Genomic DNA, 22,921 nt, shown 5'->3' with positions numbered 1-22,921 from the left:
AAAATGGCAAAGTATGAAAACGATCGGATAAGAACCCAAACTTCGTCACACGACAAAATCGTTTCTGAACTAAGAAGAGGTTAGTAATAATAATAAAAAAATACGATGGACTTTTCAAGGAAATGTCAAAGGTAAATGATGTTTTGATTGAATTGAATAAAATTATATAAAACGTTATTTTATTTTTGCGAATCTTTCCGCATACGTTCCGTCTGTCATGTTTAATTTTTCATTCAGTTCAAAAGCTATGAAGTGGGTGTTTAACTGTTTACATATAAAGAAAAACCATTGAAATTTCCGATTTCTGGTGACTACAACTAAGATTTTAATGTAAATACTATTAATTACCAGTATCAGTATATGTAAATATTAATAACGGTATCTAATATATAATTTCGAAAGAGACTTTGTATGTAAGATTTAATGTAACTATGTATGTTAGGTTTAGTTGAGAGCATCGAAAACAAATAAATTTTTCTATAACGACGATATCGATATCGTTGAATATTATTTTTTTCGATTCAAATAAATTTAATAAAAAAAACAAATTAATGTTTACTATTAGATTAGCCATGTTTAAGCTGCTTATATTATATTACAAATACCGGGCAAAGTCGGGTAAAATCACTAGTATATTATAAAAATAATAAAAAAAAGTACGAGACGGAGGAAACAATCGCTTTTGGCCGCAACACATCAAAATACGTGGAATTCAACGATTTTATTTATAATGTTATTTAAATTCATGATTTTTGTAAATAAATAATTAAATCTTAATTTATTTGTGGATTATAAGTTGACGCATACTCTAATACGATTAATTAAAGAAAATAATAAAAAGGAGTCGGAGTCTGTTGATTTTTTACGACTCAAACTCACAGCTCTGCTTGTAAATAATTCTTTAATAATCCAATGCCCTAATAAATAAAATAATCGAATTTAATATAATGATAAAAAAACAAAAGAGATTTCTCAAAAAAATATACATATGAGCCGTTATATTTGAAAGTGGTACAAGTCCACTTTTCTTCATTTCGAGAAATATTTAATTTAATATGTAGGGGGGGAGTGGATTTTTAGTCTCTTCGTGCCCCACCTGTTTTCACAAGCCATCCCTGGATGAGATTAGATTTCGAGTAGATCTAAAGACACCTCAATTTATTTATTTTTATTACATTTTATACCAGGAAGGCCTTACAGGTAAACCCCAATGCAATTCTGGTCAATTGCAAACAATACAGCATTTTTATTATACAAGTCGCTGAATTACGAGATACTGAAAAACTCACAAATTAACGAGACATCTATGAATTGTACATAAATTTTATTGTACATTAACCATACTCAAATAGTGGTGATATAGTAGGTAGGAAGGATTTTAGCCAATTTTTAATCGGGAACCGTTTCAACAATGAAATCAGAGAAAATTGGCAAACTCTGATAGGAAACGATCGACCTGGAGTCATAAATATCCAGGTCTGACTAGCAGCACTACAGATGTATTATTTTCAATCGAGATCAGCTCATGGGATCAAACCCGGTGCCTCTCGGTGTTAAGCAGAAGCTTAACGACGGAGCTATGCTGCTGGTTTATGGGCGTGTTTGGCATATTTATAATTTAATTCCTACACATTGTGTGATATTTAGATTAATTTACAGTCGACAATTGGCTGTTTAAGAAACGATTTTTTATAATGGCGTGTAACACACGACAAAGCTGCAGATTATTTTCAATCGAGGTCAGCTCATGGGATCGAACCCGGCGCCTCTCGGTGCTAGGCAGAAGCTGGCTGTTATTAATTTATTAATTGTTTTATATTATTGCATACACACTTCATAGTATTGCAATATTTGTAACGCCATCAAACTGCGATCGTCTTCTAATGCCGGTGCCAGACATTAGTTCAAAGAAGCGATCACTTCTTTGAAGACTTTGCTCACACATTTGGTCACATATTGTTGTATCTGCCAGATATGTGTTCAAAGATTTGATCACTCCTTTAAGCTCACAGTTTTCAAATAGACTTCACAAAACATGGACGACGATTTGGTCGACACAGTTTGCTTATATTATGTATGCGCGTGTAATTATTTATTACACGTGCAAATAAATAAACAAAAACAGCCAAAACGAAGACGTGAATGGATGTGTGAAATGTATCGTAATAGAACAAGGTAAGTGAATTTTATTTATTTTATTTTAACGGCTAGCAACACTTACAAAAATAAATCAGGAAATATATATTTAAGTCACCGTATATAGAATAATTTTAAGCTATTGTTTTCCCTGTAATCTTTCTATTTAAAAACTGTTTTTGTTTTAGAGATTATATGAGGGATGAACGAATGAGACGACTAGCATGTTAATGCACGTGTTTTATTTATGACAGCCGAAGGCAGAGTGAGTAGCTAACTTCGAACACAATCGAGTTGGTCCCCACTCGCAGGAAGGTGACCAAACTCGACCATGTCGTATAGCGAGCCGCCACAATTCCATGAAAAAAATGCTTGATGAAATGATGACCTAGACCAGTGCGTTACTTCAGTAATTTTTGCAGAATGTCTTTTGAAGACTTTGAAATACTATTACAAAAAGTTTAATTTTTTACGCTCGTTAAGAGGGCTGGACAGCAGCGCCTTGTCCATACAAACGTACTATACTTCTCCCTTCCTCAATGATGGCACTAGAGAAATTATTTTTCAGACAGAATGTTAAATTACAGAAAATTTAATATGCTATGGATATCCACCATTGGGGTGCATCTATCGTCTTATTTTTTTGATTAATTATTTTTTATAGGAGCACGAAACGAGTCCAGCGTGCTTATTTAACGGTCGATTTAAAAAAAAATACGCCGATAGATGCACAGAAAGTATCTTTCTCATACCGATGATGAATTTTTTTTTAAAATTGGTCCAGTTTTGAAGGAGAAAATAGGAGAATACGAAACCTCGATTTTGTCAATTTAAAATACGTTTTATCTGGTCGAAGCGCAACTGTCGCATTCACTCAACATATATATTGATATATATTGTCGCATTCACTCAATATATACATACACTCAATATATATATCGAAGAAATGAACGGTAACAAAATTAAGGTTTCGGCTGTACAGCCCTATTAAATTAAAAAAAAAAACGCAACTGGGCTTCGCGCAGTGTGGCAGGCACACAAACATTTGAACTTTTATCCCTTTGATGTGCGCTAAAAAACCGACACGGAACGGCAAAGCGCACTTAAGTGATCAAATATGTGACAATAGTATCAAATGCCCGTGCCACACATATGAACACTTATTTGATCACATCTTTGAACACATGTCTGGCGCCGCCATAAAACGAATCATATGAGCTTTTGACAAAAATTATCAAGTGATTATTATTTTTGTAATAAATATATAAACGCACTTATTTATTTCTAAATAAATGTATACTGCTTAGCATACATTTTAGCAATAGCAATCGAATTTTAAAATGAGAGATTATCGCGTTTTATTTGGAAAAGAAAAATGTATTGACAAGAGGGGAAAAAAGTGTGTTGGCAGCAGTGATTGTAGTGTTGTCGCGGGCGCGGCGGCGGCGGCTGGGGCTGCGCCCCCTCCCCTCTCGGTACTTTCCCCCTCTACCCCTCCGCCCCCTCAACGGCGCCCCCTTCACGTGGAGCCCCCATCACACGACTCAAACTGCGACTACAAAGCGCGCAGAGAAACCCCTCACTCTACAAACAACATTAAATCAACATAACCTCACTTTTCAATTGCACAAAATCGATGTTCATCACCGTACTATCAATTTACCTTAGTCATTCGCTAAAATACACATTTCTAAAGCAAACACTTCTCTACATCTAATCACCAATTGATTTTCATAAAAGAGTTCAATTTTTAAATACAGACAATGGATTTAAAATATATCACACTGACGTTTGGGTAAATTCATATTGTATTATATGATCACACATTCAATAGGTATAGCTAACGTGTAATACACATTTAGATCATTTTATAGAATGCTATACAATTAAATAATTGTAGGCAGAAGAATCTGATTTATCCCAAACTATTTTGACTGTCAAATGAAGATGAATCGTATAATCATCGGTGTTTTGTTCAATCAATGCCTGGGTCATTATTAAATAAACCTTTCAAGAAAAAAATAACCAAAATTACTTTTTTTAATGAGAAGAAGAAGATTGAAGTTGAATTTTCTCAGATTGCAATATCTGTTTTATTTTATTTTATTACACATATAAACAGCATATGTGTAATGACAGGATTTACCTGAAGTCGATACATATGGTTAGATTATTTTTGTATTAAAGTACTAAAAAATTTTCAAACAGGATATATGTAGAAAACAATAGAGACATCTATGGACAATCAACAAAATTTTTGATACACTGAAAATTTGCGAGAAATGCATTATGTAGGTAGCATTTTATGAGATTCAACAAATTCGAATTGCTAATAACTCGAATTTTCGAGAAACTTAGGGGGAGGATACCAATTTAGCTATAAAAATTGTAAAATATTAGCAGGAAATGATCGATCTGTGTTTTTTTTAGTAACTACAAGATCTCGCCAGCAGCGTATTAGGCTTGAACTTGAACCTATGCCCTCTATTGGTATACAATAGCTCTACCAGTGCACCATACTGTCGCTTTGTAATAATTGTCTGGGAAAAATCAATATTTCTTTTGTATTATTAAGGATTATTATATGTATTGTTCCACTGATTTCTCATATAATGAACCAGCAGCATAGACTAGTGGTTAGCATATATAATTTCGAACATAGTGGTCACGGGTTCAAGTCCCACTGGTTGCTGCTGGTCAGCGTTAGAATATTCTGTAATGTCACTGTGGCTAATATGTAAATAATAAATAAATTCGACAGTTGTTGGCCACTTGGATTAAAACTATACATTAACGCCAATTGACGATAAATCAATATGTTGCTATCAGCCAGTAGTGAACAGAAGAAAAATCAGAAGCACAAAAGGTACTCGGCAATGCTCCGGGATTTTTAGTTCATAGCTTTAACACGATGGCTGCCGCTGACTCATATTTGTATCACGTTGGGTGCACAACGATTAGTGGCCGCTGGTACACATATGATTTACGACCGCACGAACTACATATATCAGTCCGATGATACATTTTTGTATCAAGTTTGCGTAAATCGTTTTTTGTTGATGATACAATTTTGTATCACGATTGCGTAAATCGTTTGTGGACGATGATACAATTTTGTATCACGTTTTCGTCATAAACGAAAACGTGATACAAATATATATCAGAAGACTGAAAAATATATTTGCGCAAACATGAATCATATATGTATCAGCGGTGAGTAAGCACCCAACATGTACAAATATGAGTCAGCGGCCACCATAGTTTAAAAATAATAATTGCATTATTCCCTCTACAGATCATTGGCTAGAATCATAGAACTGATTGTCCACAAGTTCAGTCCCTAGCCCGGTGTCGCTGGCCAGACCTTGGATATGTGACTCCAGGTCGATCGTTTCCTATCACAGTTTGATAAGTTATATGATTTTCATTGAAACGGTTCCAACAAATTGGCAACCTTTACCCTTTTCTCACAAGTTTCGAGTTTCCACTATCTCGAATTTCGCTGATTCGTATTAAAATGCTACAAATTTGTCCATAAATCTCGAAATTTGACGATTTATATATAGAAAAAAATGCTCTAAAAATACAAGCTTATCAAAAATGTATCTATGTATAGATGTTTCTATGATGCTTTGTTAAAATTATTCTAAAAAAAGAAACAAAATTGTATATCGATGTTTGTAATTGGCCAGGAAGACACATTGGGGTTTACCTGTTAGGCCTTCCTGGTATATATGTATATATATATATGTTTTAAATCCTGGCAGATAACGCTGTTTAGGACCACGGTTAGGATGTGGCAGACGAGGTGAAGACCAAACACGTGCGTTTTCAGTCATGTTGTTTATAACGATGATGATACATGCAGTGTTTTGACGACCGACTGCTCGGAGTATAGGTCTAACTGCTACTGGCGGTTCTTCTTCTAATTCCGAATCCGTATTCGGACGTAGGCGACTACCATGGGCCGACATCGTTTATGGCCCGTGCGAATTCTTCCCTATCATGGGCAAGCCGAAATAACTTTTCGAGACTGAGTCCCATCCATGACCTGATGTTCCGGAGCCAAGAGAGCTTCTTTCTCCCAAGCCACCGTTTGCCTTCTATTTTCCCTTCTATGATTGTTTGTAGAAGGCGATATTTGGGGCCGCGAATAATGTGGGCAAAGTATTCCATCTTACGGCGCTTCACCGTGTCAAGAAGCTCTCTCTTTTTATGAAGAAGCTGGAGGACCGTTTCGTTTCTTACATGCTCCTTCCACGAGATCATTAGCATCCTCCGGTAACACCACATTTCAAAGGACTCTATCCTGTTCATAGATGCCACTAACAGCGTCCACGTTTCGCATCCGTACAGCAAAACCGACCAAACATAGGAGTGCGGGACTCTTAAGCGCAATTTCATAGACAACCTTCGACAACACAAAACTTTTTTTCATGCCGCCGAAGGCATTTCTTTAACTGGCGGTTACATTTATTTATTTATTTATAGTTAGTTTTGGACCATTGTGGCATTACAGGAAGAACCTAATACGCCACAATGGCCTACATTTGATAAAGAAAAAATAAAAAGCAAAAATGCAAAGGCAGAAAAACATGATGAATAAAAAAAAAATAAAACAAAAGAAAAATAAACAAAGGTGTAAAAATCAAATAAATAAAATCCTCGAATCCTATTCTTAGTTTTACAACGAACAAAAAAAAATAGTACCTAAAATATACATAAGGAGAAAGAAAAAGAAATAGTAAAATAAAATAAAAACACAGCGAGGCCCAAATGGAAGAGAGTAGATTAAGATTCCACACATACATCAAATTCAAATTAAGAAAATAATGATGAGCGCACGTTACCAGATAAATATGTTAAAATAATATCCGATAATCTACGCTCACTTAGTTGGAAAATATCGCATTCGGGCACGGCAGCAACGATTTCATTGAGAAGTCGAATAGCTCTTGGAATAGGAGCCATTCGAAAAATAACTGTGCGAGCAGGAGGTACAACCATCAAATGATGATGTCTACCACACACATACATAGTTATTAGGGACATAAAGTCCCAACTGTTCCAGCAACAACGGGCATGACGTATTACCTCGCAGTAGTTGGAGAACGAAACGAATTAATGTGAAATTTCTCCCAAGTTCAAGGGAATTATACCCAAGCATGCCCAAAAGGAAAGGAGTAGGGTAGAGATATGGGCAGCACCAAAACTCTTTCTTATAGATAAAACGAACAAATGCTTTTTGCACTTTTTCGATCGTACATCTCTGTCCCTTTCATCCCTCACCCCACAATCAGTCATAGCCATTGAAGTAGAATGGGTAGAAGCGCTCTCAGCTTCCAAAAATGTTGCTACAAAAACTCCGTGCAGACGGAGATTTCGGCTGTTTTGCTCAGTTGTTTGTTAAGCTATGTAGCAGTAGGATCTCTTTGGAATAGGCTCTACTAGTGAAATTGTGTGGTAGTATTAGTACGACAAAGTCCGAACATCTGTATGTGCACGTGCTAGATGTTCGGACCAGCCTCACTCATTGAAAAACAGTTATCATTACTTTATCTACATTGAAGTAGTATGCATAGAATTGCTCTCAGCCCCTAAAAATGTTGCCACAAAAAATCCGTGTGCCCGGAGATGTCAGCTGTTTTGTCCACTTGTTGTAAGGGACGATCACTTCCACGAATTTTTTTTCCTCACGCTTTTGTCTCTCTTCTGACTTTCCGTCTCTCTCTTCGATGGCTCGCTTTTAAGCGATACTTTTGTTAGGAATGACTATTCTATACATTATACTTCAATGGTCATAGCCCATACGTCAGCCTTTCGTTCAATTCCGACCCTACATATATATGTATATACAATCGCTGACGTTTCCTTTCGTCGACTTGGATTTGTCTTGAGATATGCTAGATTATTCTCCAACCCCTTGTCTTCTCGCTTGCTTTTCAACTCGCTTGTTAGAAGTAAGCTAGAGTATAATTAAATTGTGTGGAATCCGCATGAAGCAAACTACTCTCTTATTATAGAAAAAGTGCAAAAAGCATTTCTTCGTTTTCTTTATAAGAAAGAGTATGGGTATTACCCATATCTCTATCCTACTCCTTTCCTTTTGGGCATGCTTGGGTATAATTCCCTTGAACTTCGGAGAAACTTCTCGTTAATTCGTTTCGTTCTCCAGCTATTGCGTGGTAATACGTCATGCCCGTTGTTGCTGGAACAGTTGGGACTTTATGTCCCTAATAATTATGTGCGTGGTAGACATCATCATTTGATGGTTGTACCTGCTGCTCGCACAGTTCTTTTTCGAATGGCTCCTATTCCAAGAGCTATTCGACTTCTCAATGAAATCGTTGCTGCTGTCCCTGAATGTGATATTTTCCACCGTGGGGAGCGTAGATTATCGGATATTATTTTAACATATTTATCTGGTAACCTGCGCTCATCATTACTTTCTTAATTTGAATGTGATGAATGAGTGGAATCTTAATCTACTCTCTTCCATTTGGGCCTCGCTGTGATTTTATTTTTATTTATATTTTGTTTTATTTTATTTTACTTTTTCTTTCTCCTTTGTATATTTTTATATACTATTTTAATTTTGTTCAGTGTAAACAAAGAATGGGATTTATGGATTTTATTTTTAATTTTTACACTTTTGCTATTTTTTTTTCTCTCTGAATGATGTATTATTTTCCTTTTGTTACTTTTTTTTTATTATTATTTTATTTTACCATGTTTTCTGCTTTTACTTTTTTCCTTTATTTACAGTTTACTTGTTTTTATATCATGTTTTTATATCTTTTTCAAATGTAGGCCATTGTGGCGCATTAGGTTCTTCCTGTAATGCCACAATGGTCCAAAACTATTAAATAAATAAATAAATATACGTAAAAATAATTTGATAATTCGACGTTTCCAGTAGTTCAACATGGAAGGGTCGTACAATCCGGAGTCGGTGCACCGGCCGCCTCAGAGCATGCGCGGGCCCCGCGGATATAAACCGTTCAAGAATCCGCCCCAGCCGCACATGTGCATCCAGGATTCCATCAGGGGCACCTTGGAGAAGTTGTACATCAACGTTATGAGCTGGAAGCAGATCGCCAACACTAAACAATGCGCTGATCTCATTCCTCTCTACGGGGGAATGCAGGTATTTTCATTTTGCACTTTTTATATAGTATATTTAAATCGTAATAGAAGGATTATAATCGGTGGTTAATTAATATACATTTCAGATTTCACATGGATGTACGCCAAATTGTAACAGGCCTCCTTTGATCGTTTTTGCGGTCATGGTGAATCCTGAGATATTGAAAATTAACGGAAAAAACGCTACTAATCCTCAGGTATACAGGATTCAATTATTCATACCAATACTTCATTCGGGCCTAATGCAATATTATCATAACATATACGTATGTATTGTAAATTATGAATACGTTCAGTGAAATGTATTCTATTATTATTGTAAATACAGGAATTGATAAGTTGCTTACTCTTTCTTGAAATACTTTTGTTGATCTGAGTGAGATCACTCATCTTTTAAAACGACTATTGATCATTATCAAGATGAAATATTTGTATATTCTACTTGAAGATTCATTATTTTTTTAATTACACTGAGCAAAAAAATTAAGTATCAGAGCAAAGACTTTTCTTCTTCTTCCTAATACCTGGTCTGCATCCGGACGTTGGCGACCACCTCGTTGACTATTCAATCTTTATTAAATTTGAGCCATTGAATTCGAATATAACAATGATTTTTATTACACACCACAATAATCTTCTTATTAATTCTTCATTGTGTACGGGATCATTTTGAAACCACTTATTTTACATATTACGTTTATGCATTATTGAGTATAAATATTTTGTCTGCTTTTCAAAATTCACAATTTGTCATTTTTTTTTTCATTAAACACGTACACATTTTCTTTGGTTTGTTATTAGGTAGTTAAAATTTTCTTTGGAAAGATAAATGATTATTGTTCTTTTTTTTTTTATTTATCAATATAACCAAGACATATTTTCTTGGTGTATATCCATAAATGCATGTTCTATTTGATCACCTCTTTTGTGTAATATACACTAATTATATTTTTTAATGAAATCAAATGGGCATGTCTTAGGGCAAGTGTCTCATCTATGGTTACAAAATATGTTGTACACAATCAGTCCACCCGTACACGCTCTGTACTATGCACCATGCACTGTTTTCGAATATGAGAAAACAATTTATCCAGATCTCGACTTTGCGACACATTTTTTATTCACATGTATAATATATTTAGATTAATATTATAAATTGTAATTTGTATCCTGTCACAATTTTAATGTTATTTTTTAGGAACGTGACGCTCTGGTGAGTCTTCTGTGTGACTTTGTGGAAGCGATGAACCCGGGACTGTTCCTAACTAAAAAGCCGACCATTTTAAAGGATCGCGACTTAGCTGGTGAGTTGAAAGACGTGTGGCACGCCGTACAAGCTCACAGGGAAAAGGAAAAGCTAAAGAACCTAGAGCATAACCCGGACGTTACACACAAAATATACCACATAGACGGTCCAGAGCACGAACAGAAACCCCCCACCGACAACAATCACGTGAACGAAGCGTCTAGAAACGTACCGATACCTCCTGTGACATCAGACAATAATTACATCAACGATGCACAAGTATTGTGCGAAAACGTCAACAATACCCTTAACACTAACCAATCTAGAACGGACCATAATAATATACTAAAGACGGAGTATGCGAACAACGTGGACAATTCAACGTCGCAACCCTCGACGGCCAACACCAACCAGGAATCGAAAGAAAACTTGACGAGCAAAGAATCGGAGAAAAACTCCGAACCCAAAGAGCACACTCCGCATAAATACGACAAGCAAAAGCAAAGCGTCAACCACCAAACACCGTCGAGATACAATTCTAAACAGAAAATAAACTCGCAAGACAATAATCAATCGCCGAACGACAGTAAAATCGAATTGAATCACATCACCGCGTGCTCCGATCTGAAACAGCACTCGGACAATCCCGCAGACTCGTTCAGCTCGCTGTCGCTGAACGATCGTGCGCCGTATTCTAATTATCAACATCGGGACGCGTCGATACTTTCCGACAGTTTACACTTCGATAATAAAGATATACCCTTTGTGGACGGCTACCACGATAAGATATGCGACCAGGCCAAGTCGGAGAAAGCGGAAATGTTGCAAAAGCACATCATCGAGCCGGCAAAGGGCCTCGACGGCCCCGTCTCCAATGTCAACGATCAAAAGAAAGTGTCCTTGTCTTCTCAGTGAGCGTTGGAATGCAACGCTCGCACTAAATATAAGTTGAAATGAATCTCACACTCTATAGAGACTTGTTTTAATCGATAAGTTCCTTATGATTTCTCGCGACAATATCCAAAGTCGATTATATTTAGTAACGTTGTTCAAACGCGTCGAAATATTCTAACTCACTGTCAATTGATTCTATATCCATCGATTGAAACATTACTACCATATACGTACGAGAGACGTTTGCTCATTATACTGAAGATATATAACTCGTATTTAAACATATGCTTAGAATCCACTACTGGAACCTGTTCTCAATCTTTTACAGACTAAACTCAACTGTTTCTCCCGATACCTTTTGGGCCAATCTTTCATTTTTGGGTACTATATATGTGGTAGAGAATCCTAACAGGTGACGCTGTTCAGGACCACGGTTGGGATGTGGCGGTTGAGGTGAAGACCAAACATGTGCATTTTCAGTCATGTTGTTTATTAAGATGATTCGTGCGGAGCATAGGTCCAACTGCGACTAACCGTTACATCTCTACCCCTTCTCACAATCAGTCGTAACATACCCTTTCTCAGCCATAGGCCACACATTAGCCTTTCCAACTTAAGTCATATTTCTCAATATAAAGGGTTAGTGAATCATTTTCTAGTGTTGCATAAACATTTTCACTTCGCAATTACATTGAGAAATCTCATCTCCGCTGCTGGAACTTTAAATCTGATTCTGAATTTATCGTAAGTGAACTATGGGCACAAAATTTTTAACATTATGTGAATTTCATTTCCACTTACAATGATGTGTATTATATAAGGTAATTGGACTATTCGTCACATTGGGGTGGTCACAAAGACAATTTTTGCCATGAAAATCGCGAATACACAATATTTGGCACTCAAGTTCTCGTTACTATGATAGTTATCGTTAGTATGATGGACTTTTCGGCTGCCAGATGTTCCGTTATAGAGATTTTAGTGACTTTGTGACCAGTAATCACCGAACCATTATATAAGTAGGGATTGCATTGCCGATTTACTGATAAACTTGGTCAGAATTAAATTAAATCGTGAATTAAATACATATACAGACATATTATTGTATTAAAAATCGATGCGAATGGCGAATTGTTGTTTGGAATTTGTTTATTTTCAGTATTAAATGTCCAAAATGAATAAAATTTTGAGCGGAGGGGGTATGAATGGCAGTAAAACTCATCATATTTCTCTTTTATTGTTTTATTTTGAAGTTTTGTACAGTGGTAACATAGTAATAATAACTCATTGTAATGACTTATAGCGAATAGAGCGAGCCTTCTGTCAGTTTGACAGTATTCTTGTAGCATCACTGATGCATGCTTGAGAGTGGCAACACAGATCAACCAAGTCGTAAATGCGATCAGACGGTTGTTTCAATTATGATTATTAACCGCTTTGACGCGCTGAGCGTATAATAGATACGGCTGTTTGCGCCTTAAGGCGCTTTGGGCAGCTAAGCGGTTAATTATTACGAATGTATTTATATGACATTATTCACCTGAAATTTATTTTTAATTATTTATGGTTCAATTTAGGTTAACGTTTTTATAAAAAAGTAAGTTTAGTAGCGGTAATCAGAGAAATTATTTACCGTTTACCGGTTAATGAAATTTGGAGGTAAATTGCAATCCCTAATTATATGTAAGTATCCAGTGTTGTGTAGAACGTCTCTCGTATGTTTAAAAAAATATCACAGAGTACTTGAAAGATTTACCGTATTTGGTGATTTCTTCATGTTTCTGATTCCTCAATCTTCACAATGACTATGCACAAATTTTGATACGACTGACTTTTTATTAAAATTTATTTGAATCAAATGTTTAGTAAATTGCAAATGACTGCTATGATAGATCGTATGTATGTATAATTTGTCCATTTTACAATTATTTGTATGTGACACGCCTAGGGCTGTTTTCGTTCATCTGATGAAAATTTCTTGTACACAAATTTTCGTTTTTTAAAATTGATTTATAAGCGTTATTAAAAATTTTAAATATACTCTTTGGGTATCGGGGGTTTTTTTTTTGTTTTGTGAAATTTAATTAAACAATTTCGACGGATGAAAACGGCTAAAAATCCAAATATTAAAAATAATTCATTGCCTTGTATGTGTACTCCAATATACAATGTATAAAAAAATACCTGTGGTTCATTTTTATAGTAGATAACAATTTTATATTGAAATTAGATGCCTAAGATTGTTAAAGTATGATGTTTATATTCGCTTATAAGTGTGTATATCAGAAATGAAATGATATTAAAAATTTTACATTACATATTTAAAATAAAATAAAAAAACTTTCTAAATATTAATATAATGCTGTTGAATTAAAAAAGAAAATTTGTATTGTGCTTTTTTCTATTTATCGATTACGTACATAAAATAATCTTTTCGTATTAAAGTCAAAATTCGACGGTGAATTTTAATCGAGCCCTTAAAAAAAATCACATCGGTTTTTGTAACTTACACAAACTACGGTTACATATTTATTTTTATATATAAAAATCTAAAAATGTGATCTACATATATGTATTAGCAGATCCGTCCCTCCAATCGGGATCAGCTCAAATTTCTCTCGTATTAATCAACCAATCGAATGCCTCTGGTTTATGAATTAAATATTACATATATAAATTGTTTTATATAAACCTTTATATGTACAATTGAACTATAATTTTATTCTCATATACATCTTCAATCAAAATATACTATACTTAACCGTTTGCCCGCGGCCGTCTTTTATGGAAGCTTTGCGCGACAAGTCTGTAGCGCGGCTGTCTTCCATAGAATTTCTGAACTTTGCACGGGATTTTGAGCCTTATATGCGCCTATTTCAACTGTTTTAAGGTTCAAAATTGGTTGAATATATTACTGAGAGTTGAATGCCATCTATTCAATTTGCTTAAAATTAATATATACCAGTCAAAATTAGTTTTTTGTGGAACCATACTGAAACCTCGTTTATGTGACGTCACGTCTATTGAACAATGGCGACGAACATCTCAATCGTATGAAGAATGATTATTTGACAATTAAGCCTAAACTTCGAGATATATTATGTATTTTATTATTTAAAATAATACTTTATGTGTTAATTAACATATCTGGTTACTTGAGTAAATATTAAAATCTGTATTTAAGGCCGAAAACTCGATTGCCAAATTTGCGAAAAAGGTGCCGCCGCGTACAGGGCTTGTTCGCTATATTTATTGCCGCGGGCAAAGGGCTAACATCAGGACAAATGGACTATGTCATTACAAAACATGTATATATAATTCATTAAAGTATAGATTGTTTTTAGTATAGATAACTACTTTTCCCAGATCTCATGTTAATGTACTCATGGACTTATTATATTATCACGACTGATTTTTATGGTTGAATGATTCTTTTTTTTTAACTTTCAGACCACTTCACTGCCATTAGACTTAAACTTTTTGCATGACTACAGTGATTGTCTTAAGCACGGCACTGTAATTATTTATATTTATTCTTTGCAACGATCAAACTTAAAGATGCCTACAAAGTCTTCCATACGCAGATTTAAAAATAAATAAAAAATCAGACGTTTCATTCTAAACTGTCCATTATTCTAAATGTTTTCCATTCCAAATGTGTTTGAATGCAAAAGACGAGCGTCAAAAAGACAATGTCGAATCTTTTTTATTTACTTTTTATTCGACTGACTGAATTTACTCAATTTTCTGATTTTACAGTCGTAATACTACGAATTTTACTCGATTCTTATTGTTAGCGCTAGCTTTTTATTTGTTTAAATTGCAAAATATGAAATAGCGTGTTGATTTGTGTATTTAGAATTAATGTTTGATAATATAAACTCCGGCAACTATTATATTATTAAATTGTGTGATACAATATGTATATTTTTAAACTTGCATAATTGATCAAACTCGATGGCAATCGGTTTGTTTAGGTTAAGCTTTTTTATTTAATTGTATTTGCTCGGGATTAAAATTTCAACATCAATTTCATGGAATGCATGTTTTACGACGATCACGTTTTATGGGTGCTATGAATATATTTGTAATTGAAATGTAAAATTAAAATAAAGTATTCCTTTTATACATTCTCTCAATGATCGAGAATATACTGAATGTTCTGATTCGAATTAAAGCTTAATAAATCACGACTATTTCTTTTAGTTGTTTTTGTTTGAATTTTTTAGCATAGCCGATGGGCTGAGTACACTTCAGAGCGTTCAAAATGATTGTAGATGATTAGTTTGTATCGTAGAATCATCGTGAGAATATTTATATGCTTAGTCTAACTGAGTTCGATTGTGTATCTTTATATTTGAATCTCGTTCGGCACAAGTTCCTTTTGTAATACATTGTGCTTTCATAATATTATATTATATATTATAGTTAAGTATCTCGTGGTATGAAATAGCGTTTCGTTTAAAATTAAATTTAAAAATATTAAATATTAATAAATCTGTAAACGTAGACTCATTTCAAAAGTTTTGTAATCAGGTATTTGTATGGTTTAGTTGATGAATTGAAAATTTAACTATAATTAGCGAGGTATATTGTAATATTATTAATCAATACGGAAAACATTCTCATGATTTTTCATGTGTACTTAACGTTTTTTTTATATTGCACGTTTTATATTTATATGTTATTATTTTGTTTTAGTGTGTAAATTTTTCTTTTGATATATTTTTCAATATCAATTATATGGAAAATAAAATACAATTGAAATATTTGCCGTGTTTATTTTTATACCTACCAATTCTCAAGCTGCATAGTTCTCCGCCAGCATTTTTCCAAACTTTGCAATTGAATTTATTGCTAAAAATATCGAACAAGAGTAAACTGCCATTTCCGGTTGACGGATGCTTACCAAATTTTATACATAATTAATTTTATATTTATATGTTATTATTATGTATGTTCTATATTATTATTGTTCAATGGACCTTGCGGCCGTATATAAAATAAAAAATAACTTGGTATTAAGCTTAAACTAGTAGATACGAAATTTCAGTTCAAGAAACCAAAGGATTTCTGAGAAAAAAATTGAAAAACCTCGATTATCTAGAGTAAAAGTACTACTCCCGGCTTGGGAAAAAATATTGGGGTATAAAATTTATCATTCCTATTACATGTAAAAAATATTCAGTCCGATTCGATTAGCGGTTTGGGAGATAATCGAATTCAAAAACTTAAAAAAAAAGAGGACACCTATAAGGAGAGGTACCAGACAATTAATTATAATGTATTTATTTATTTATTTTTTACATATATACCAGTAAGGCCTTACAGGTAACCCCAATGCGCCTTCCTGGCCAATTACAATCATTGTAACATTTTATTTTATTTTATTATGCAAGTCGCTGAATTACGAGACACTGAAAAACTCGCAAATTAACGAGACATCTATGTATTGTACATAAATTTTATTGCACATTAATCAATCTCAAATAGTGGTGACATAGTAGGTAGGAAGGATATTTAGCCAATTTTACCGGGAACCGCGTCAACAATGAAATCAGAGAAAATTGGCAAACTCTGATAGGAAACGATCGACCTGGAGTCACAAATATCCAGGTCTGACCAGCAGCACTACAGATATACTCAGAATAACGCTTTTCAATCGAGGTCAGCTCATGGGATCGAACCCGGTGCCTCTCGACGCTAAGCAGAAGCTTAACGACCGAGCTATGCTGCTGGCTAAGTATTTTAAATCAATAAAAAATAACAATAAATAGAAAAAACATCCGACTATTGATTCCAATACTCACTTTGAGCACAACAATACGAAGTTTTGAGTTAGAGACTGCAAAAGCCAAAAAACTGTAAAAATCGCGCATTTTTTTAAACGCTCATATCTCACAAACGATCACTAACCGACAAAAATCATTATCATATTCGAATTCAGTGGGTCAAACTTAGTAAAGATTGGTTAGTCTCCGCTTTGGTAACTCAAAAACGTGATTTTTTTGTTGCTCAGTGTAATCATTAAGGTCTGACCGCACTATACGGCCGTCGACTGCTGCAGCACGACACAACACGGCAAAGTTGATACAAAAGGCAACTCTGTCGCGTGACGCGTAGTGAGTTATAACTAGAGGTACGTTAGCCAAGGTGTCGTTTATTGTTCAAATGTTGTAAATGCATTGTTAAAGGTTTGCCGAACCTTTTTTACAAAGGATTTACAACTTGGCTATCCTACCTCTAGTTATAACTCATACAATTTCATACAAACAATATTTGGCCGCACGCTGCCGTTCGTGTCGCAGACGCATAGTGCGGTCAGACCTTAAGCATTGTGTGATTATTTGAACTTGATAATCCAAATGAGTAAAATAAACAAATATTAATTATTTAATAAATAAAAAAACAACAAAAAAAATAGAATATCTTATACATACCTATAATAATTTAGAAAAAAATTGACTTGCTTTTCAATTTGAAAAAAAAAAAAAAAAACTTCATCTATTGTTACTACATACATATGTACATAGATAAAGTAATAATTTAAACTCAATATATAATATATGATAAATATTGTTATTAATCTTTTTTTCAACCAATTGAAGACATTTAATGTGTGGCAACCCTGATCATGCGCAAACATCTAACAAAATGCTTATATAGAAATCTAAACAGATCGATACTTATCGAATCCAGTGGCGTATATATAGGGGTTTGTTACAAACGATCGAAAAGCGCCAGACAGATTGAACCACAGATTAACTGGATGGATGCTTTAAACACAATTCTCGACTTCACGAATGAAAAATTGCTCATCAGATGGCGAGTAACCTTTCGATGTGCACAGATGCAATTATTAAAATGGTAATTATTAAAATTGAGTTGGATCTTTCTGGCGAGTTTTTAATAATGTTACGTAGGGGTGGGTGGAGGATCCAAGTAAAAGGCCAACAGTCGTTTCACAGCATTTATTGATGATTCAGGAGATATACGCACTGTCAGTGCTCAGTCCAGAATGACATGATATCGCCTACGTACCGCCTTATAAAAGGTAGATCTCTCAGGACGCCTAATCTGTTTACCTGTTGTATAGTCACGTATTCGGATATGTATTTCCACCACATTGGGTATCCCCGTACCGATTCTGAGAAATAACTAATAACGGTCATTGTTTAGCCTAAATGCACTTAGAGTCCAGATATAATCTTTGGAAGTAAGTGCATGCACCTAGTTAATCCGATAACAGATATCCGTTGGTCTAAGTGCAATTCGCTCAATCCGCGGCGTACGTAACAATAATTTGTTAAGGAAAAATTCGGAACTAAAGTATCAGAAGCACAGCACATAGGGTAGGCATGTCGGGACTTCGGGTAGATTTCGCTTAGTGTAAGTGCGAGCAGTGCGCACGCATAAGGTACACGTGTCGTTAATCTGTGGTTCAGTCTGTCTGGCGCTTTTCGATCGTTTGCACCGCATCGATATATAGGTATGTACATATTTGGCAAGGGTAATTTTTTATTGGCTTCTACATATCATTGCTTACTCATAAGTGTAAAGTAACCTAAGGATCTAATTCATAAATGAACAAATGATAAACAAAATGAAAAAGTTCCAAAATAACACATTTTATAATAGAAAAAAGTTTCATATTTTATAATATATTTAATGAATTTGATTTAAGGAAAACGAACGGGTCTGTGTCGACTTTTAAGTCCAAAATTTCTAACTACGCCAGTGAGCTGGCACCAATTGGATAATGATAGGGTTGTCACCCGTCCAAATAATCCAGGTTTTTCGCGAAGCCCGAATACATTCAGAGGACTTATCTTCTCACATTTGATGGAAAATTACTTATCAATTACTATTTCTAAGATTCACACTAATTAACTTAAAAATAAAATCTTCAATATGGCGCAATATACTCGTATGTACATATGTAATAAAAACTTCATCATGAATATAAAATGCAAAGATCGCTACATTCATAAACTACATTAGCCAGCAGCATAGCTCGGTCGTTAAGCTTCTGCTTAGCGTCGACAGGCGCCGGGTTCGATCCTTGGGCTGGGCCTCGAGTGAAAAATGAATTTTTCAGAGTATGCTATTGGTCAGACCTGGATTTGTAACTTCAGGTTGATCGTTTCCTATCAGAGTTTGCCAATTTTCTCTGATTTCATCGTTGAAACGGTTCCCGGAAAAAATTGGCTAAAATCCCTCCTATACAATGCGTCACCAATTTGTGATTGATTAATGTGAAATAAATTTGTGATTGATTAATGTGCTTATTATGATTTATTAATATTAATAAATCAATTTGTGATTGATTAATGTGCAATAAATAAGTTTGTGTACAATTTTATAGATGTCTCATTGATTTGCGAGTTTTTCAGTGTCGCGTAATTCAATGACTTATATAAAAAAAATGCTGCATTGTAATTGTAATTTGTAATTGGTCAGGAAGGCGCATTGGGGTTTACCTGTAAGGCCTTCCTGGTATATATGTAAAAAAATAAATAAAAATAAAAATTAAGGCCCACCTTTACTTCACTCGATCGATTGGCAAAATGTTTTAAACTATATAAATACATTAACTTTTAAATGAACTCTTTTCCAATCAAACTTAAGTTTTCATCAATAAGATTTTGTACAGTTATTATATATTTAAAATTTGCGCAATAAAACTAGTTATATATTCCTTCGTGAAATAATAAACCTTGTAAAAACTATAATTTGGCGGTAACCTATGCTTTGGGACAATTTTTCAATAATTTGGCACTATTACAGCGAATTTTGTAGCTGGATCAGAGAAATGTAATAATAATAGAAGCGCCCTTTGGAATACATTTCTTGTTTTAATACACGCGTACCGTTTCCATAACTACGCAATATTGTACGCGTATGTCGCCAAGATGCTTTCATATACGATGTTAATTAATATGTTACTTAAATGATCAATTTACTTATAAAAATGTATCCCATGTTGTTTATTGTGTGTTTTTTAATGCATCGTGCAATTTTTAACGTATATGATGCTTGTTGGTCGACATACGTCGACCAACAAGCATCATATACGACTGATGCTATAATTATTTAGGATTGTCTGTGGACAATCGTCACTTGACAACAATATAACGCCTAAAGCCACTTCTATTATTATAACATATCTCTGAGCTTTTCGACAATGTAAAGAAACAACAAAGTTTGTTTCATTGTCTCAATGTACATAGAAGAGTTCCTGTCAATCAGAGTCAGGATCGAAATTCTCACAAACTAGCCTGTATCAATTGCTACTAAACCTCAACATATTAGCAGTGCATATATTTTTTTTGTCAACAGTAAGTGTCGAGATTGAGAATTTTCTATTGTTTTATTTTCCTCATTGTATTATATTGTTATTTAACACATTTATTATTCTTCTGTTTTTTTTTTTTGGTCATCGACGAAATTTAATGTCGCTATGACCCAATATGAAAATAAAAATAAAAACAATTCTCTTCAAAATAATTTAGTGTTTGAATCTAAAAAAGCGGTTCAGCGACTATTACATACGCAAAAAGCAATGTCGCGCACGTCACTAAAATCTCGATCACGGAACATCTGGCACCCAAAAACTCCATCAATTGAAAGCAACTCACGCATCGAGAACTTGAGTGCCAGATATTCCGTATTAGCGATTTTTGTCGCTACGATTGTCGTGCGCGCGATCGCAATTTGTGCAATAATCCGCTAACCGAAAAAAATATCGAGTTGTAATCAATGGTGTGTATTGTGGGGGTTAGCAAGCATTTTTTCAAATGGAGCTTCAAAATCAATTCGAGACTTTTGTTATACGGCTTTCATATCTAGCTAATTTTCGGATGTGACCAATTTTAGTGTTAAGGGTGATCACGTGTGACCGATCTAGAGCGACCGGTTGTCCTGTGACCGGTTCACATTTGACTAGTACCTAATCACCGAACCAATTTTTATACCTGCTTTCTATTGGATTGCTAAATAATTCTAATTGGAAATTTTCAGCGTGGCGAGCTTTCAACAGAAAATACGTCAGCACTCAAATAGTTTGACACCTTCTTTAACCAATATTTTTTTATTTATTTTATTTATTGAAAAATCAACAGACAACAAGTTTTAGACATGTATAAAAACAAAGATTAAATATATAATATATATAACATCCGAGTCCAATTACAGATTTTTACAAAGATAATTAAAAATGAAAAAGATAAATAAATGAAAAAGAAAAGAATAAAATCTATAACATGACAAAACAGCACATGAGTCTTCGTGACGAGACAGAATTTTAAACGACAGAAAACGCAAATCGGAAGGCAAAGATCTTAAGTCGAAAGATCAAAAAAAAATGGTGCATAGTAAACGGTACATACTCACTTAATTTTCGCAAGCAGGATACAACAGGAACAAGAGGAACATGCTTTTCCTCCCGTATTCTGCGCGCGCACATTAATACGGGAGAAAAAGCCTGTTCATCTTGTTCCTGTTGTATCCTGCTCGCGCAAATTAAGTGAGTATGTACCGTTTACCATGCACCAATTTTTTTCGATCTTTCGACTTAAGATCATTCGATTTTCGATCTTTGCCTTCCGATATTTGCGTTTGCTGTTGTAGGCATATAGTACAACTGAAATGATCTCATCAGGTCACTGCGACACATATCCAGGAAAGTCATTAACGCATGGCACACACTCGCCTCGTCAAAAGGTCGACACGTGTTTCTATACACGTGTCTTGGAAACAAAGGAAGAACTCACTGAACCCATAAAAACCACGAACTACGTCCAGGCGTATGAACCCATAAAACATAACTAGGGCAGCGCGAGTACCAAGAACAAAAGATGTGCACACGACACACTTCAACCCAAAACGTTTATAAAGCAACGCAGCAACCTCCACCGGCAGAGTGAGCCTCTGGAGTTCAAACAGATCACTTCTCCGAAGAAACCTCTTCGTACATACAATAACCATTGTACCAATTGAACGCAAATAAACGATCCTCTTTCAAACTACACAACACGTGTTTCGTTAGACCGGGATACGGTCAACATACCTTCCCTGTCTTACACTGATGACCGCCGACTACTAAATTGGCGATCTTACACTGTCGTTTAACATTCTGTCTCGTCACGCAGACCGAATAGCACATTGCATAATTAAACTATAATATTAAAATATTGGAAAACGGTTATAAAATAGAATATAAGAAGAAATGGAAATTTACAAAAATAAACAAATGAAAAAGGTTATAATATAAGATAAACAAATAAAACAATATTTTGGATCTTTGAGCAAGATGGCTGAAAGAGATTCTTCGAATAAGAAGATATTGATAAAAATCAATATCGGCATCCAACCCGATCGGAAAATCGAACCAATGTTCTGTAGATCATCGATCCGGAGCTCCTCAAGAATGCGAGCTAGGTCGATGCGCATGAGATGCTTCAGCTGTAAAAGAGATTGCCGGGTGGGGAGTGGGAGTGC

General features: G+C 34.6%; 1 protein-coding gene across 3 annotated transcripts; it reads left to right on the top strand.

Moving 5' to 3' along the window:
- The first annotated feature begins 3,548 nt into the window (after positions 1-3,548).
- Positions 3,549-13,745, top strand: LOC143914039 (uncharacterized). Of its 3 annotated transcripts, XM_077434225.1 has the most exons (5): positions 3,549-3,611; positions 5,904-6,602; positions 9,053-9,283; positions 9,369-9,479; positions 10,481-13,745. In XM_077434225.1, the coding sequence occupies exons 3-5, from the start codon at positions 9,062-9,064 to the stop codon at positions 11,441-11,443; spliced, it is 1,296 nt and encodes a 431-aa protein (XP_077290351.1). In that variant the 5' UTR covers positions 3,549-3,611; positions 5,904-6,602; positions 9,053-9,061; the 3' UTR covers positions 11,444-13,745. The 3 variants fall into 3 exon arrangements, with proteins under 3 accessions (XP_077290351.1, XP_077290288.1, XP_077290425.1); XM_077434162.1 differs by lacking the exon at positions 5,904-6,602; XM_077434299.1 differs by lacking the exon at positions 5,904-6,602 and having other exon boundaries at positions 3,555-3,611; positions 9,056-9,283.
- The last annotated feature ends 9,176 nt before the right edge of the window (positions 13,746-22,921 follow it).

Source organism: Arctopsyche grandis, chromosome 1 (assembly GCF_051622035.1).
Source record: "Arctopsyche grandis isolate Sample6627 chromosome 1, ASM5162203v2, whole genome shotgun sequence".
NCBI lineage: Eukaryota > Metazoa > Arthropoda > Insecta > Trichoptera > Hydropsychidae > Arctopsyche > Arctopsyche grandis.
The sequence above is the reverse complement of the archived record's forward strand: the minus strand, read 5'-3'. Positions and strand labels throughout refer to the sequence as shown.